This window comes from Python bivittatus, unplaced genomic scaffold (assembly GCF_059951505.1).
Source record: "Python bivittatus isolate LINGU-HERP-01145 unplaced genomic scaffold, Pbiv_v1 ctg000160_np1212, whole genome shotgun sequence".
NCBI lineage: Eukaryota > Metazoa > Chordata > Lepidosauria > Squamata > Pythonidae > Python > Python bivittatus.
Genome location: NW_028277076.1, coordinates 7,914,173 through 7,933,402, shown reverse-complemented (window position 1 = coordinate 7,933,402; position 19,230 = coordinate 7,914,173). Strand labels below are relative to the sequence as shown.

General features: G+C 46.8%; 1 protein-coding gene across 2 annotated transcripts; it reads left to right on the top strand.

The window, feature by feature from the left end:
- Nucleotides 1-623: 623 nt before the first annotated feature.
- On the top strand, nt 624-17,677 carry PRDM12 (PR/SET domain 12). 2 transcript variants are annotated; one of them, XM_088146745.1, is made up of 5 exons: nt 624-891; nt 6,596-6,786; nt 11,856-12,011; nt 16,388-16,499; nt 17,295-17,677. In XM_088146745.1, the coding sequence occupies exons 1-5, from the start codon at nt 624-626 to the stop codon at nt 17,675-17,677; spliced, it is 1,110 nt and encodes a 369-aa protein (XP_088002871.1). The 2 variants fall into 2 exon arrangements, with proteins under 2 accessions (XP_088002871.1, XP_088002870.1); XM_088146744.1 differs by having other exon boundaries at nt 16,388-16,562.
- The last annotated feature ends 1,553 nt before the right edge of the window (nt 17,678-19,230 follow it).

Genomic DNA, 19,230 nt, shown 5'->3' with positions numbered 1-19,230 from the left:
CCCCAAATGAGGAAGAACAACCCAAAGGCATCTTGGCTGGACCCGCGGAGGTGGGCAGGTGGGCGTTGGATCCGCTCCGCCTGGTGAAGCTGCCGCTTCTCTTCCTCCTGGTGGACTCGCCCCCCCTCTTTATTTCCCCTGGTCTGCGAAGAACCTTGGAAGAGCAGGTGTCTTTGGGGGCAGCCCAGTCCCCCTCATGTGGTGGGTGGGCTCAGGCCTGGCGGAGCCTCGCCTCCTCCCGCCTCCCTCTCCCCCAGCCGCGCCCCCACCCCTTCTGCAAAAGGGAGGGGCGCCTCCCTCCTGCTCTCTCGCTCTTTGGACTTCGTTCATTCTAGAAAAAAAAAAAAAAACGGGATCTGCCTCTCTCTCGGGCAACGTCAGGGGAGGAAGGGGGGTCATTAATAAGCAATTAGAAAGGTCACCCAAGCGCATATATACCAGCCCGAGAGTCTGGTCCCAGACTCTGCTACTTGCCAAGGAGCTGGGAATCGGGTGGGGGGTCCCTCTGCTCTCCCTAGCCTCCCCACCGCCCTGCCTCCCTCCAGCCTCTCTCCGCGGCCAAGGTGTGGGGCTGCCCCCTCTGCCCGACCCCTCGCCCCCGGCTGCTCTCGCTCCCCTTCCCCATGATGGGCTCCGTGCTGCCGGCCGAAGCGCTGGTGCTCAAAGGCGGCCTGAAACCTCCCAGCCTCTCCCTGGCCGAGGTGATCACGTCGGATATCCTGCACAGCTTTCTCTACGGCCGCTGGAGGAACGTGCTGGGGGAGCAACTGCTGGAGGAGAAAAGCGGCGCCGGAGGGGGAATCGGGGCGGCGGCCGGCGGCGGCGGCGGCGGCCACGGGAACCCCAAAACTGCCTTCACGGCGGAGGTCTTGGCTCAGTCCTTCTCGGGAGGTGAGTTCCTCTCTCTCCTCCAACCTCTCTGCTTTTGGGGCGGGGGCGCGGGGGAGAACGCGGGGCAGGGGCGCTCTGCACGTGGGAATGCGCCGACGCTTCGCGGGGGCGGGGGGGCTGACGCGTGTAAGAGCTGCGGGTGTGGGACTCTGGAAGTCGGGTGTGGGGCCTGCCTCGGCACGCGGCGTCCCTTGGCCTGGCCGTGGGAATGGGGTTCCCTCGGATCCGGGGAGGCACCCTGAGCGGGCACCGGCTTCCCCGGCTTTCGAGAGGAAACTTCACCGGAGCAGCGCCAGGAGCGGGGTCGGACACGTGCGCGCTTTGCGCAGTTTGAACCCTTCGAAGTCCGGCTTCTCGAGAAAGACCCGGCCAGGCTGGACCCTGAAACGAGCCGAACTGGGGCAGTTTCTCATTTTTAGGGGCCCCTAGCTACTCTGGTGTTTAGTACAGACACGGGTCTGAAAGTGAAGCTCCGTCTGTAGCTGTGTGTATCTGCTGGTTTCTCTACACGCGTGTGTCGCGTTCTCAGTGTGTGTCGGGTGCGTGCATCTATGCCTTTTAGGTATCCAAGATTTGCCATAAATCTTTTGGGGGGGGCAGGGGAGGTTAATACGAAGTTTAAAAGAGGAGATGAATGAAGAATTAAGGTTAAAACCGCCCCCACCTTCTCTAAGCGACACCAGCCCTGGGTTGGGACTAGGAGTGGGTTCATACAAGCTTGAAACCCTGAACCCCCGGGTAACCCACCCAACCCAGACTGTGCAATGCCCAACCAAGTAAATCATACTCTAGTTGAATGTAAGAATCTAATTCACACGACCCCTTGAACCAAGAACGATCTATTTGAGCCCATTCTCGTGTGAATCCTGCCTTCTCTCTCCCCCCTCCCCTCCCTTCCTTCCCCTCCAGATCAAATTTGGAGCAACCTAGCTGGAACCTGAAAACCCACCGTGGGCCAGTTCCTCTCCCTCCTTCTGATCTACAAAATCTTAGAAGCAAAATATCTTTAAAAAGAACCACAGTTGTCTTCGCCGGCTTCTCCTAAAGACCCAAAGAGCTGAATTCTTCGGGGAGGGGGGCTCAGCTTCTATTTGATGGTCTCTGGTTGAAGTTTTACCCCACCCCTGATTTTTTAGCATGGAACCAAAAAGTCTTCCTCTTTTTTTTCCCTTCAAGGAGTTTCTTTTCCACCTCTCCTAGCCGGAGTGCAAGATTAGCCCAGATTTCAAGGTGCCTTCTTCAAGTTTTAAAAATAATGATGATAATAATAATAATAATTGCCCTTTATTTCTTTGCCTTTCTCACTCAAGTTTTCCCTTCTAGTTTCTTCCTTGTTCAGCCCCCTTCATTTTTTTTTAAAGCACCAGGCATTTAAAGGCTTATTAAGCGTGTAATAGCAGTTGACTGATAAAGAAGAGGTTTTAAATTCATTTAGTTAACTTGGGCCTGACCTAAAGGGGGGGGGGGAGTTCCCACTTAAACTGAGAACTTTAAAAGGACATGGGACCACTTTCCTTTTATTTAAAATGTCTCAAGTCCTTACTCTTCATTCATCAAACCCAGGACAAGCAATTTTTCCCCCTGCCTTTGGCATTTCTGATTCCCTAGTCTCCCCCCACCCCAAAAGATTACTGTTCCTTTCTTAATCTACCGTGAAAACTCCATTCTGTCCCCTTTCAAAAGATGTCAGCCAGCTAATCTCTCCCATTTTGTAGAGAGAAATTCCTGCGCCTTTTAAAACAAGTTTCTTGGGCCATTCAGTTCCCCCCAGTGTTGGGCAACAGCATTCTCTAAAGGCTAATGAATTTAGAATTAGCCATTTTTCTTCTAAGGGTCTTGAATGAATGCGGATCACTTTAAACAGCGTGACAAATTGCTTTATGGAATGCAATGGCACCATTTAACCTCACACTCTTAGCTTTTTAAAGATTTTTTTTCCCCTCCAGGTTCTGTCTTAAGCTATCTTCCAGGGAACCCTTGTTGCTGTTGTTTTTAAAGTCACTCTTTGTCCACTTTTTTGGGACAAGGTGTGCAAAATGAGCCGGAGTTGAGCTGACGGTCCGGTCCGTGTAGAGATACTTGAAAAAAACATCTAAAAATGCCACAGGTCTGCAGAGGGTGCGTAAACCAAGCACATGGTTTGGGGCGCTGTCTGTTGCGTTCTCTAGCTAAAAAACAGCATGGGTGGGGATTTCCAGCAAAGAGGGGTGATCTCTCTTAGAAAGCCCACAGGGAGGTCAAAGATACCACCAGTGGGGACAGAAAATTTGGGGGTGTGCAGAGAAGAGATGTGGAGCACTGATCTAAAATTCGTCTTGAGTTGGAGGGGTGCATTTATAGCAAAGATCCCTCCAGGAGCCAACTGTAATCTCACAGTTACAGTGAGATCTCAGACTCTTGGTATCTTATGCGTCAGACCCCACAGGTCTCAAAAATGTGTATTCTTGCGCAAATTCCATCCATCCGACAGCTCTGTTTTTCCGGAATGAGCCACAGCAAATCCATCGGAGGTTGCCGTTTCAGGCTGGGGGTGCGACCTGGCTGTAACTTCACGCCAAGTGTGTCCCAAGTGGAACCTGGGCATTGCACCCTCATTTCCCCATGGGCACACGGCACGCCTCAATCCCGTGGGGTTTGCAAAAGCGGACGCTGTGTGGCATGGAAAAGTTTTAGTCTGCCGTGGTACGAACATCTTCGTGGAAGGAAAGCACATCCCTGAGATTTATACTTTGATATGAAATTTATATAAATTTTTTGTATAGGGAAGGCACATTTTTTAGGGTGATTTTAAATCCAAGCAAGCATTGATGAGCTCCAGTAATTTGCTTCCAACAGAGGACTAGCATCTTGTGTTGGGGGTCCCAGTACCTGAAAGTCAGAGGTCAACATTTAAAAACAAATACTTTGATTTGGGGGCTAATAATGAATCAATTAATTTATTTGGTAGTGGTAGTGTCTGCATTTTGCAATTCTGGGGAAGAGGGTGTGTACAGGTGTGTGTGTACATGATATTCCTAGTTCCAGAAGAGATGGCTGATGAATGGTTTGGAGACTGATTGATTAATTGAATGCCATCAAGTCATTTTCAGCTCCTAGCATCCACCGTACCTAATTCTGTTTATATCTCTCTGCGTCTGACTTCTAAGAACCCTAAATTTCAGCTGTCCCCCTTCTTGGATATACCATCCCCATTTTATCGCTGAAGGCTCCCAGCTTCAGGTCTTCACCAGCCTGTTTTGTAGAGAGTACTTTTAATAGGCATTGGTTTTTCTCAAAAATAATGGTTTCTCCAAGGATTTCTCCAGCTCCCGTCTTAAGTCTGTTATCGCGAAAGGTTGATCTAATCTAACATGGGTGGGTTTGCAACAAAGAGGGCTACAGAAGTTTATTCTATGCCCTTTTCCACATTGTACCCAGCGCCATGGGGTTTCTCTTACCTATGTTCTTATCCAACCGAGGGGTGGGTTAATAATATTGGAAAGGATCTGGGGGTGTAGCGTTGATCCTGAAAAATAAAAATTGAGGGTCATGTGAATTTCCTTGACAATATCTGCGGGGGCAACCTGGAATTGCAGAATACAATTGATCTAAAAATACCCGTGGATGGTTCAGCTGGTTGATGAATGGGTAGATTTTTCTACTTCTACTAAGTAGAAAAATCTACTTAATGAGCAGGTTAATTACATTACAACTGTGTGGCCTTCATTTTCCACAGGAAAATAAAACTGCAAGATTTTTGTGCTCCAAGGAGTTCACATTTACAATTTAACCCGGAAGATGCAAGAAGAGACCGGCCGATGCTAGTCAAGAAATATATTGGGGTTATTAGGAAAACGATGAAAATGATCAATGGAGGCTTTATTGAGCAAATCTACATTGACCAATATCCTTGACCGTTGTGAAGGGCTGGACCTATTGGTGTGAGTCACTAATGTAACACTTTGCAAGTGTCTGCACGTGTTAAGCCTTGCTCCATCCAAAATGCGCTTGGAAGATGGGATTTCAGGAGTCCCTGAACCTAAAAAGCAATTAAATGCATGTTGTGCTTAACCTGTCCCCACTAAACTAATATAATCTCTCCCAGTTTTATCCAGTCGGCTTCCACAGAGAATGAACCGGTTTAAATCAAACGCGATTTCTCATTGGGTTGTCGAATGAGTTGCGTGCCTCGCGCAAGGCGCTGCCCCGTGCCATTTAGCAATTAGGTTTTCATCGGCGGGTGCCGATGACGGACACGCGGTTTGGAGATTATGGCTTAGATTGTAAATCCGGGTGCAAATTCACTAAAGCAGGGTGGAGCCCAGCGCAGCTCGGTTCTGTTGGGCCAATCTAGGAGATTGGTGAATTCAGCAAACCATGGCTGAAGAAACCAGGGCTTTGTGTGCGTGTTAACCCAGGTGAAGTGAGCATTCCTGGGGCGTCAATCAACTGGTGGCTCTCTCACTTTTTAAACGACAGTCTCGTTTGGGAGAAGCTGTCGGGGGACCCAAGAGAAGCTTTGGGGTGTTGAAATGGCTTGTGCGAAATTGGGGCAACTTCTCCCAGATCTTGGTGGCTCGCTAAAGGAATTCCCCAATAATGCTATAGCATCTTATTCATTCCTCTGTCCTAGGCTGAGCGGTTCGTGTTTTCAAATGTAACTTCTGCAAGTTTTCCCTGCTTTGGGGAGAGATTTGAATGGCTAAGATCAGATCATCATTTACGTTGGGGGTCGAAGAGTGAATCTCTTTACGCCTCTAGGTTAGAACTCAGTCCAGAGACCTGGCCTGGACTTTTTAATTTAATTTATTTATCTCATTTACCATCAAACCTGCCCCAATGTCTTTTCAGGATCCCAATACTGAGTGCTCCTGTGTGACATTTCAGCTGCTCACGGCCTGACCGATGTCCAGCAGAGCTGACCACTGCTGGGGAGGCTGGTGACAGGGCTGTTCTTCCATTGCAATGCGGGAAGGCTGCTTTTACTGAAAAAAATCAGGGCAGAGAGCAGGATGGGGTCCTTCCACTCGGTTGGATAAGTAGAACATCCACATACAGGAGCAGTATACCTTTGTGACAGGGAGGGTGAGAAACAAATGTTTCCTTTGTTCGGAAGAGCAGCTGGGAGAGTCGATGGACTTTCATCCTTTGCTTGCAAGTTTGACGTCCCCGGTGCCAGCCTGTCAGTCCAGTCCAGCTCTCCCAAACGTGGCTTGGGTGACAATCCCCATCATCCTCAGACACCGGCCTGGCAGGGTGGGGAGGATGGGAGTGGTAGTCTAGTATGTCTGGCTGTTGGGAAAAGATCCTCGCCCAGTTGTCCTTAATTTTTTTTTTTAATCCATTCGATCGTGTCCGATTCTCGGAGACTGCCTGGACGAGTCCCTGCCGTTTTCTTGGCAAGGTTGTTTCAGAAGAGGTTTGCCATTGCCTGCTTCCTAGGGCTGGGAGAGAGGGACTGGCCCAAGGTCACCCAGCTGGCTTCATGCTTAAGGCGGGACTAGAACTCACAGTCTCTTGCTTTGTAGCTCGATGCCTTCACCACTTCACCAAACTGGCTCTAAATTATATCTTAAATTCAATTAAATTCAATTCTACCAGGCAGAATTAAGGACTGAGCAGATGGGTGGCATCGGAGAGCCTCCAGGAATGAACAGACGTGGTGCACCCCGGTCACCCTCCTCTGCTTAACCTCCTCCTCCCCTCCTGCTTCTCTCCCCTGCAGAAGTCCAGAAGCTCTCCAGTCTTGTCCTGCCCTCGGAGGTCATCATCGCCCAGAGCTCCATCCCCGGGGAGGGGCTGGGCATCTTCTCCAAAACCTGGATCAAAGCCGGCACCGAGATGGGACCCTTCACCGGCCGGATCATCTCTCCGGAGCACGTGGACCTCTGCAAGAACAACAATCTCATGTGGGAGGTAAAGGCAGAACGTGGGCGTGCAAAAAGGGACAGAAGAACATGGGCTGGGGCTTACAGAAACACACGTGGGTGCGCAGGGCACACACGAGAATTGCACAAACCAGCACATGCATTCATTTCAAACCCGTCTACGACCAGACTCCGAGGTACTGATACACACGTGCAGACCGCCTCCTGGGGAATCCGTTGACCTGACTGTCCCTTGGCTGTCATTCTCCACCTTCTGATTTCACCTCTCCATCTTCGATGGTCCCGGTCTCCCAACTACTGACGGGGACTGGCCTGAATAATTCATTTACTTATCTATTTAATCGGTCAATTGATTGATTGACTTGGAGGGCCACCTAGTTCTGGGCAATTCACATCAGATTAAAAACAAACCAAGAAAAAATTCCAAAAAGGGGGAAGAAAAATCCAGGTCTTTTTAAGATATTCAGAGGTGGGAGGCCTCACCCTCAAGGGAAGTTCTTCTTCTCTTAATAGTCCTCGATAGTCGAGGAAGCCAGTGTGAAATTTTAAATAATTCTCAGGCTGTTTTCTCTGATCAGTTTGACCGTCTTAACTCAAAAAGATGGATTTCAGTGTGGAACATAGAAACCTAGCCTTTCCAAAGACCGTGAAGCTAGACTTTGCACAGCATGTTTTAACCTGGTTACTGGATTAATTCGCAGAGTTTCTGAATTTGCACAATACCTTGGCTGTATTCATGTGACAAAGCAGACCCTGCAAATGCAGGAAAAACGCTATGGCTGTATTCACACGACTCATTTTACCCTGCTCAGGGGAGAGCCGAGTGGCTCCATTCTCACAACCTGCTAACCATGGTTAGTTTTAACTTGGTTTGTTTGGGGCTTAGCAGGTTGTCGGAAGCCAGCCTGTTTGGTTAATTTATGGTGGCTTGTTTCATGCTTCCCCAGGAAACGGGCGAAATCAAAGTTAAGCCGCTAAAGAAACTAACTAAGGTTTAAACCAACCCAGCTTGGCCTGTTACATGAATGAAGTGGCTAGTTTTTGTAACCTATCTTGAGGATCAGGGGTGGAATGTGGGGTTCGAGCTGCCATCAGAGACATAATGGATGCTTTCTAATATTTGCTTTATTCAAAAATATATAAATGAAAGCAAATGACAGCCATTCAGCCCAGGAATAAAGGAATCTGTCCATTAAACCTCAGGGTTTTTTTCCTCCTCACACTTACGTTAATTCTGTTTCTGTATCTATTTGGAGTGTGAGATAGATAGATATTCTGTATATTCTTGTGATGCACGCTTTCTTTTTTTTCTTCTTTGCAAAGCTTTTCTTAACAGGCACATATTTTTGCAAGCGACCAGACTTTTCATATTACATTTTTTTAAAAATGTAATTTCTTCCACGCCGGCATCATTATGTGCCGTTCCCCACAGCAGAGGCCTTTCGAGTGGGATTTGAATGGGAGAATAAGCCTATTTTCTGGGCATTTCCCAGCTGATTGGCAAAGTGTGAAACTGAATGCATTTCTTCCCTCTCCCTCTCTAATGCCTCCGAGGCAACTGTTTGCAAAGCCCGCTAAGGACTTTCCAAAACTGACATTGGATTGGCCCTGTTGCTGCTCTGTTTCCAGCTCACTTGCCCTCCTGCTTCTAAGACCACTCTTTTTGTTTGCAAGTTTTCTTCTCTTTCTTTTTTTCCTTTGCAAGTTTTCTTCTTTCTTTTTTCCCTTTGCAAGTTTTCTTCTCTTTCTTTTTTCCCTTTGCAAGTTTTCTTCTTTCTTTTTTTCTCTTTGCAAGTTTTCTTTTTTTCTCTTTGCAAGTTTTCTTCTCTTTTTTCCCTTTGCAAGTTTTCTTCTCTTTCTTTTTTTCTCTTTGCAAGTTTTCTTCTCTTTCTTTTTTTCTCTTTGCAAGTTTTCTTCTCCTTCTTTTTTCCCTTTGCAAGTTTTCCAATTGCAAAGATTTCTAAACAAGGAGAGAGATTTCTAAACAAGGAAATATCTCCAGCTGTTGGATGGCTCACACTCCAGTGATTCAATTGCTCCTGGGCTCACTTTAAAAAATTGGTCGCAGATGATGGCCAAGATTTTTCCCTACCCCAAACCAGGCTAATCGGGAGACAACCCTAACGTGGCGATCTACAGTCCATGAATGGCCTCTTAGACGCTCCCGTGGGATTTCTAAAACCCCACTGTGATCTTCAGGGGATGCAGGAAATATGTTTCCGTCCATTTTTCGCAGTGTTTTTCCCTTTCTGATATTCCATCTGCTCCTTTCCAATAACTGAGTTGTCTTTCTATCAATAAGGAGAAGTTCCTTAAGGCAGTGGTTCTTAAACTGGGGGTAATCTGGGCATATTCTGGCGGTAATGGAGCCATGCACAATTGCTTGTCTGTGAGCCAAAGATCCAGTTCGGGATGTTTCCGTAAAATAACGGGATCTGGAGTTTTTTTTGTGGGGGTAAGGACATTATTTGGGACTGGGGAAAGAGGTCATTGGGTCAAATGGATCAAGAACCACTGCCTGAAGCCCTCAGGGGAAAGAAATTCTGCATCAGCCTTGGCTGATCTGAAAAGCAAAGCAGGATCCAGGTGGGGTAGTACAGGGAAGGGACACCACCAGGAGATCTCAGTTGCGCCAGCTAGCCTGAGCCTTTGAAAACCCATGCCAGAAGAAGGCAGGGGTAAGACACGTCCGCAACGTAGCCAAGAGGAATGCCTGGGTGGGGTTATAAGGAGAGGAGCGCCATTGGAGGGCATCTGTAGTTTCTTCTTCCCTAGATGAGTGCTACTTACCTTCCCTGTTAATTTGGGAGCAGCCGAGTTCAGGAACGGCTCAAGTTTTAAACCCAGGCCAGAAAGAGCGGTGGGGGCTTTCTCTGCAGCAGATAATTTTCCTGCAGCGCCATGACTTGCAGGTCTCCCTTTAAATTTTTCGTGGAAAGCAGCATTTTCCATGTGGCACGTCCCTAGTCCCGTCCACCATAGTCTTGGTGAGGATAGAAGTTCCTTGCCTACTCGTTGTCCTTCTTCTCTTCCATTTGCTTGGAAGAAGAAACTGATTTCTGAGAAGGGGGTCAATCCAACGTTTCTCCCTGTACAACCTTGCTCTGTCGCATTCGCACAGCCCTGCCAACTCAGGTTCCTGAAAGACGGCAGCGCTTCAGTGAATAAACCACATTCTGCCCAGCACGCTCACGCCATGTCTAAATGACATGGCCTAGCCTAACCTATACCATTTTAGCCTAAACGAGCAGGTCGTGTGAATCCACCCTTTCTGTCTAGCCCACATTGGGAAGAAGATGGATGAAGTCAACTCCGGAGAAAAAGGCAGTGCATTAAGATCGTCGCCCGGCTGTGCCCCGGAAGATCTCCGCGGCTGCTTGCGCGAGTTTCGGTTTGGGGCCGGGTGATTTCAGCAGAACAGAAAGGAGAAAGTTGCAGATTCCCCCCCCTACAAAGTTGTATCTTCTTGGCCTGTGGAATTCCTTGCCACAAGACGTGGCAGCGGGTGCCACCAGTTTAGAAGGGAAACTGGGTTGGGAAGATTTGGTATGTGTTTCGAGTGGCCCCAAGGAGTTTACAATCTAAATTCCACATGGGGGGAAAAACAGGGTGGGAGATGGAAGAACTCAGCAATCGCCAATCCGAGAAAAAAAAATTACTTGTACTTTTCTTAAATTATAGCCTGGTAGCCATCTGGACTCATATTCCCTGAGCATAGCCGTTGTGTCCTTCAGAAACCCCTTCAGACTACACCCATCAAAGGTAGATGATGCCTGGATAAGGGTGTTCCACATTTTTTACACTACTTTTCCACCATAAATTTATCCACTCCCTTTTGAAATTCATCTCTGCCCTCGGCCAGCCCACATCTCTGTGGCCAGAAATGTTGCCTTTTCATTACAGTTGCGTAAAAACGTGTCCTCTGGGTGTCGGCCCCGAACGAACGGCGTGGTTACGAATTTTTCGCTCTTGAAATCTTCTTTTCTCCCTCGATCGGCTGAAATCTGTAAAACGCCGGAGAGGATTCTCATGAAAGTTGCTTCAAAAATCCGATAGGACCTATGAAAGCTTAGAGCTGTCCGTTTTTCAGTCCAGAGGCTATTAAACCATCATCAGTTTATTCTTGTCGCCATTATTCTTGGCTATTAAACCCCAAGAGAAAAAAGTCTGTTGCGTTTCGCACTGCTCTTTCCTTTTCTCGGACGATGGAGATCCAAACTCGATTGGAGCTAGATCAAACAATCGTGTTTTTTTTTTAATTGCTTATTTTCTGGTTTTAGGGTTTTTGATTTTATAGTTACTGGGTTTTATCGTCGTCGTGAGCCACCCAGAGTTGTGTTTAAAACGGGGGGACCATACAAATCTTACGAATAAATAAATAACAGGATGGCACACAGATTCCCCTTGTAAATTTTTGCCACTGAAGGGTTCTCCGTGGGGCCAGATAGGCCATAATACAATGTTGGCTTGGAGAGGGGAGGAAAAAAGGATATTAAAATAAAAGTTCTACCTTGCTGGTGATCTGATTTGTAGAAGGAGAAGAAAGAGGAGGAGGTGACCGAGCATCCACAGCAGATGTGATTTTAGACTCCCTAATCTTTTATCTTTAATGGAAGAAGAGGATGAATGAGGGGCCTCCATTCACATACTGAAGCTGCGTACTTGAATTTGCAGAGCCCCAGAGATAGAGGACAAAATGCATGTTTTATTTGAACATCAATTGTATAAGGAAGCGAGAGATCCGTATCTTGAATGGCACATGAGATGAACGGCCTGTAGGGATCCTTATATTAAAACAACACATTTCATCTGTGGTCAGAATCCAAAAAATTCTATATAATTCAGCCTTTTATTTGAACAAAACAGTACAATTGAGGATGGCCTGGGTGGATCTGATTGGGGCGACACAGAAATATGATCGCTATTCTCTTTTCCTTACGTCTCACTCTGTTTTTTAACCTACGGTCTTGTTACTGTTCTGTATTTTGTACTCTGATATGGCCTAATGGCTAATCAATCAAGTATGACATATTGAAGACGGTTTAATATAAAAGAAAAAGAAAAACCAGGATTAACCACTGGGCTTCTTAACCTCAGGTCTTCAATGAAGATGGGACTGTTCGGTATTTCATTGACGCGAGTCAGGAGGACCACCGCAGCTGGATGACCTACATCAAGTGTGCCCGGAATGAACAGGAGCAGAATCTGGAGGTGGTCCAGATTGGGAACAGCATCTTCTACAAAGCCATTGAGGTATGGAAATGGGGGAGCCAAAATTCTTCTCTTCTCTTCTCTTCTCTTCTCTTCTCTTCTCTTCTCTTCTCTTCTCTTCTCTTCTCTTCTCTTCTCTTCTCTTCTCTTCTCCCTCCCTCCATTCTATCATCTGTCTGTCTGTCTGTCTGTCTGTCTGTCTATCTATCTATCTATCTATCTATCTGTCCGTCCGTCCGTTCTGTTCTGTTCTGTTCTATCATCTATCTATCTATCTATCTATCTATCTATCTATCTATCTATCTATCTATCTATCCATCCCTCCTTCCTCCATTCTATCATCTATCTATCTGTCTGTCTGTCTGTCTATCTCTACTCTTCTCCTCTCCTCTCCTCTCCTCTCCTCTCCTCTCCTCTCCTCTCCTCTCCTCTCCTCTCCTCTTCCCTCCCCTCCCCTCCCCTCCTCCATTCTATCATCTATCTATCTATCTATCTATCTATCTATCTATCTATCTATCCATCCATTCTGTTCTGTTCTGTTCTGTTCTCTATCCTATCTATCTATTATGTATCATCTATCCATCATCTATCTGTTCTGTCATTTGTCTATTCTATTCTGTTCTGTTCTGTTCTGTTCTATCATCTATCTATCTATCTATCTATCTATCTATCTATCTATCTATCTATCTATCCATCCATCCCTCCTTCCTCCATTCTATCATCTATCTACCTATCTATCTATTAATCTCTTCTCTTCTCTTCTCTTCTCTTCTCTTCTCTTCTCTTCTCTTCTCTTCTCTTCTCTTCTCTTCTCTTCTCTTCTCTTTCCATCCATCCATCCATTCTATCGTCTGTCTGTCTGTCTGTCTGTCTGTCTATCTATCTATCTATCTATCTATCTATCTATCTATCTATCTATCTATCTATCTTTCATCTAGTCTAGTCTAGTCTAGTCTATTGCACTGCATTTCATTTCGTTTCATTTCGTTTCAAAGATGCACATGGCCACCCATCTTCAAGCACAACTCTGGGCGGTTCACAGCCATCCTAAAACCATCAACCATCAAACCAAAACCTAAAAAAAAGTTAGTCTTTCAGGGATCTGGGGTTAGATTTCAGAGGTAAGAGACTGGAAGCCCCTGATAGCCTGATCTGCCATGAATTTTTCCAGTCGTCAGGGATTTTTCTCCAAATGGGATATGCTGGAAGCGGGGAGTTTAAAGTGGAGAAAGTAAAATCTTAGCAGAGAGCTTTGAGGGAATCTTTAGGATGATTCTCCGAGGATGGCATTTGTCCAGAAGAAAATTTAGCCTGAGAAATGGACAGATCAGTCCCAGTTTCTTTTTTCCTTTCCCCCCTTTTATTGTTACATGATACCTCTTGATACCTTGCATTATTTCAATCAGGATGTCCATGCGACGTTTATATAATACGATTACAAAGTATGAACGCTCGATTATTGAAAAAGCTTCATGTGTTGAAAATAAAAAGAGAAAATTAAAAATTCTATCCCTAAGAATTGCCATGGAGGATGTCAACGTAAGCGTAAGAACCTCCTGAACTGAACTTTTGTATTGGAAATGATACAAAAATAAGTACCACGATGCACGTATAGGATTAACAAAAAACACAGAATGCAGACAGCAGAGCACCCAGCAGGTAGCAAATCCTTCTGTTTGCCTAGAAAAATCTGCTTTTTGACCCAAAGCACGGGATCGGCTACAAAGAGGCACGACCCGTTACAAAAGTGTGCCTTGTTAAGCTGAGCGGGCCGAAGAGGCAAGCCATGCCCGGCTTGCCTCTTCGGCTGAGCGACTGGTTGCCGTTTAAAAAATAGACGAACGAAAGAAAGTTTGAAGGGAACTCTGGGCGTCGTAATTTCCCTTCGCTGGTGAACGCAGCCGTTGAGAATTGCGCTCTAAAGCGCCGGTTGATCGATTTAACAACTTTAATGGGTTTTGGCTTTGCAGTTTGAAAATGCTAAAATGCGGGCCACATGAAGGTGCAAAGCACCCACGAACAGGCTGAGATGTTTGCGGGTCCCTCCCCGGCGCATTCTCAATCTATGTGATTCCAGCGTGCGCATGAACTAAGTGCTGTTATTACGGGGCATTCTTCTTATAGCTCAGGTTGTGCCTCCTAATGGGAAAAATAACCGTTAAGATTCTCGCTCGAGCCTGTTTGGGAAAGAAAAACACGTCTCTCCTTTTCTTTTCCCCTTTTGCCGGAGGTTTCAAATGCCTTTCGGTTTCCGGCTTATTTATTTCTTTTGCAAAAAAAAAAGAGAGAGAGAGAGAGAGACGGCGTGACACTGTCAAAGAGACCCCCCCCCCAAAAAAAATTACAGGTGATTTTGTCAGGGCAAAAAGCCATAAGCAAAAGCCCTCTTTTTTTGAATTGCTACCCTCCAACTCCTGATACTGAGAGTTTTTACAGAAGAGTTTTTACATTGATAGAAGAGACATTTGCTTCTAATAGGTGTGAAATCACAGGAAGGATTTCACACCTATTAGAAGGTTGTGTGGCTGTAATTTCATGCACGCACACACACACACACACCGTGGCTCGCTGCCTGCAGTTCATATAAACACCTGTATTAAAAATCAATTAAAAAAAAACACCTGAAACATGACTTCTCTGCAGCGTGGGAAATTAAGCCCCGTTTTGAGCCCTTCGGATGTTTTTCAACTGACAAAATGAATTGATTCCGCCTTCCAGCCCTGGGTCTGCAAACCGGTTCATTAGAGCCCCGTCAACTATATTTTAAACTGATTTAATTAATTGGCGCTGCGTTTCGGTCCTCGTTTTTTAGCCCTAGGGGCCTTCCCGCAGCTGAGAGAGAATAGCGGGGGCGGCTGGTTTTCCAGGTACCGTCTTGCTCCATTAGTTAATTTTTAAAGATATGATTATAATTAAAAGATTAAGCGGGAGGGAGGGAGCCACACGCTAGCTGTGGCTTCGTTTCCATGTTCGGCAGCCGTGCGTTGAGGATCGACGTGATGCCTAGTTTCAAAGCCCTCGTTGAAAACGTGCCACCTTGCCAAGCTAAAGCTAAGCTGAACGAAAGCAGCCTCCCCAGCCTGATAAATGGGGATTTTGCACGCCTGCAACCGGGCAGCCATTTTGTGAGCGCGCCCACAAGTTGCCTCCCAGAGACCCAAGCGGGTGGACCGTCCCGTCCAGCTGCTTCGGGGTAGACATGCAGAAGAAGATAGGCTAAAAAGCGACCCATCAGTCTGCCCTTTTTAAAATGTTTGCTCCTGTTTGGGGAACTCAGGTTGGTTTGTTTCAGCTGCCCAGCCTTCCTCGCAGGGCTGTTGTTAGGATCGCAGTAAGATACGGTACTCCTTTTCCACCCTGTGGCTTTGGGTATCTGATTTATGCCATTATTTTCCTTCTTAAAAGGAAGGTGAAAAATGTCGTTCTGGGTTTTTTTGATCTGGGGAAAAAGAAGCGAATGCTTGTCTGTTTGTTGATCATGAACATTTATTAATTATTAGCTTGGTTTTCTTGATCTTTGCTCTCAACGGGAGGGTGGGACTAGGAAGAGTCATTAAAATGTCCGCAAATGCAAAAAAGAGTGTTAAATGGTGATTTTTTTTCCCCATGTGATGCTCTGAAATGGCAATAGGGTATATTTATGGAAGAGAAAACTTGATTGGTGGCCCATTCTGATGGCTCATAAACTCCAACTGTTTGGAAACTCCATGGAGACCATCCTGTCCGATTCGTGCTTGGTCCAGAAAACCAAATGAAACTCCTTAGCTTCTCTTTGAACCCCTCCAGTGAAGGGAAGTCCTCAACTTCTCTGGATCTGTGATTTCATGATTTAACCGCTCCTCTTGTTCGTCTTGATCTTCTGTGGGACATCTTTGGAAGTTCTAAAGAGTATTTTCATATCACTTCTCATGTCGCTCTTCTGAAGGCTCAAATTGCCTCTTCTACCTCTCTTCATAGAACTTACTTTTCAGTCTCTTCCTCCTCCTTGATGTTCTTCTCTGAACCCGTTTCACTTTCTCTGAATCCTCCTTCAAGCGTGATACCCCAACCATTACATGGACTTCAAGGTTGGGTTTGACCAAAACAGCATAAAGTGGAATGATTTTGTCCCCTGATTTGGAAAGTACAGTATACTTCTGTTGATTCAGCTTAAAATTGCATTGATCTTTCTAGTAGCCACATCACATTTGAGGTCCCTAGTCAATGTGACCACCTCCAGAGTTAGGGCCAATCTGGATTTGAAGGCTAGGAATGGAAGGTAGTCATGGATGTCTTGGGTCCACAGTGGAACAAAAATAGCTGGACAAGATATTCTCTTGATCTGATGAAGCGGATCTCCATCCCATATTAGAAAAAAGGCCTGTTGTGGCAAGAGAGCTAACAACAGATGTGTTCTGTCTTCTCTTCTTTCCCTCCAGATGATTCCACCAGATCAAGAACTGCTGGTTTGGTATGGAAATTCCCATAATACTTTTTTGGGCATTCCCGGTGTCCTCGGGCTTGAAGAGGAACAGAAGAAGACCAAACATGGTGAGAAGATGGCTAGATTCTCTTGGCAGGATCTTTCTGTGACATGTCTATCCCCTGGAAGACGCTTGGTTGCCCTCTTGAGATCCGAAGCCTTCATAGATGTCCAGAACAAGCCACCATGACATCAACACGCCAATAACACCAGTGATGTCCTTTGCATCGGTCCCATTGGGACATTGTTGGAGGCAACTTACAGTCTCCTATATGATGGGTGCAAAGGACCTCATTATGACGTTGTAGGGATAACACACATGATGTCACTTGTTCCCCCCGTGCCCCTCTCAGGAACCCAGATTTGGATAGAAGAGCCTGGAGTAGCTCTTGAAAATGGATTCTTCTGCTTGATTTCATTTTTGCTCGGGCTTAGGGAGATGAGTGTTGTTGCAGCACAAGCAGAGTGCAGGGGTCGATGTCATACCTATTTATTTCATGAACTACATGCCCATCTGTGTGTGAATACAGACATACATACGTTATGGGCTTGAGCTAAAATATGATATAGGTTTGTCCGTGATGTTGGTGTTTCATCGTCTCCAAATCTAAGGCTCCAGATCCCTTGAAATATCCCAAATCTAAGGCTCTAAATGTCCAAATTCCTCTAAAATGCCCACATCTAAGCCTCCAATCTCTCCAGATCCTCAGCTCTTGGTCTTGACATCTCCAGGCTTCTCTCAATTGCTGAACCTAATCTCATTTTCTGAATGTCTCTCGATTTCCAAGTTTCTCGTGGCGTTAGGTGTGCAACAGCGATTGCTTCCAAAAATCCACTGGTTTGTCTTCCTTTCTGCCCCCCAGAGGACTTCCACGTGGCCGAAGGTGGGATCAGCACGATGGGCCGCATGCGGTGCGTCATCTGCCACCGCGGCTTCAACTCCCGCAGCAACCTGCGTTCCCACATGCGGATCCACACTCTGGACAAGCCCTTCATCTGCCGTTTCTGCAACCGCCGTTTCAGCCAGTCGTCCACCCTGCGCAACCACGTCCGCCTTCACACCGGAGAACGGCCGTACAAGTGCCAAGTCTGCCAGAGCGCTTACTCGCAACTGGCTGGGCTCCGGGCCCATCAGAAAAGCGCCCGACACCGGCCCCCTAACAGTGCCTTGCAGCCCCACTCGCCCGCCCTCCCTGTGCCACACCCCACCGCCCTGGGCCACCACATCCCCACCATGGTGCTGTAAGGGCCGGGGGACTGTCCTGGGGCACACGGATGGCGCCTTACTCCAGGGAAAGCAAACGCTGCAAGACGGTGCCCGGTCTCTGTGGCCCGGTGGTGTGTTCCCCAGGGGCCTCTGGCTATCCCCTGTCGGACACACAAGACTGGGTTACAGCCATCTGGGCTCTGCTCCAGCAAGGCCATGCGAACAGAACGGGGAGGAGCGGCAGGAGAAGATGCAGGTTTCGGCCGCAAAACCTTCACTCGTCTCGTGGGCATCTGGGAGAGGGAGGAACTCTGATTTTCGGACGGGCCTGTCTAATCCAGCGGGGAGGATTTCAACCATCTTGGGGGGGGGGGGCTAAGGAAGAAGGCTTTCTGGCCCGTCGGATTGGTGACGTTGGACCAAGGGACTGCTGTTTGGGGAGGCAAGTTAATGCAGAAATGGGACATCAGAATAGTGGAGAAAGATGGAAGGCACGGGGAGGAGGAATGGCAAATTTTGCCCAGCAGTTTCTCTGGCCAGGGGCTTTCCAGAGGTGTCTAGGGAAGGAAGGAAGGAAGGAAGGAAGGAAGGAAGGAAGGAAGGAAGGAAGGAAGGAAGGAAGGAAGGAAGGAAGGAAGGAAGACCATCTCCAGTCAGTGGGAGTGATGAAGGGTTGCAATCTGGAATATCTCGTAGTGGTTACATTGTTTGCCCGGGGCTAGAGATAATTTCCCAGTCAGAAAAAGTGGATTTGGGCCGAATTCTGGATTTTTGGCAGCCTGTAGTTCTCCCACCATTCTCATTTCCTGTCTCTGCCCCAAGGTGGAGAGTCTTTCCTTTCTCCCATCTGCAACGTGGGACTAAACAACAGCCCACCTGGCAGGGCAGTTGTATGGTTTCCCGAAAACACGAGGCTTGCTCTGAATATTTCAAGGCGTCCTCTCCGTTCCCTGGCCATGGTTCAAAAGCAATTTGCTTTCTTCCAGTCCAGCTCCCCTCCAAGTACTAACCAGGCTAATTCCTGCTTAGCTTCGCTGCCCAGACAAGATGGTTGAAGCGCTGTGTTGCATTTATCCGGGGTGGGAACAATGGATGCGCTTTGCAAATGGCCCTATTTTTTTTTTTTAAACCTGTTGCACCCATTTTTCTGCCTCTCTACTCTGGCAGAGTATCAGTCTCATGGATAGAAAACAATTGTCCACTCGTGTTTAAAACTTGGGGAAAAAATGACTTGAAATCGAAACAGACCCTGCTTTACAAAAGGGTTTTTCTCAGTATTGTATGTGGGGACCGCAGCTTTCTAGATCTCTCCCAGAGAAGAATTTTTGTGCAATTTCTTTTTGTCCAATTAAAGTTCTGGAGCTGCTTGGAACCAATCTGGAATCTTTGACATGGGGAAGAAACAGTTTCTCTGCCTCGATGGGATCAAGGAACGGAGTTTTTGTAAAATATGCATTTTTGAGAAACGCAAGTCCCATGTGGCTGCTTCTAAAAATCTGCCCCTCTAATAAGGATAAGATGTCTCGAGCTGTCATACTTACATAGTCAACTGACAGGAAACAATGGTCACTTTAACCTTGTAAATAAAATAA

Bases quoted from the DNA above. Each gene is read 5' to 3' on its own strand.
- PRDM12 (XM_088146744.1), top strand. From the start codon at position 624: ATGATGGGCTCCGTGCTGCCGGCCGAAGCGCTGGTGCTCAAAGGCGGC. The intron at 892-6,595 runs GTGAGTTCCTCT...TCTCCCCTGCAG, and splicing joins GGCTCAGTCCTTCTCGGGAG to AAGTCCAGAAGCTCTCCAGT. The intron at 6,787-11,855 runs GTAAAGGCAGAA...TCTTAACCTCAG, and splicing joins ACAACAATCTCATGTGGGAG to GTCTTCAATGAAGATGGGAC.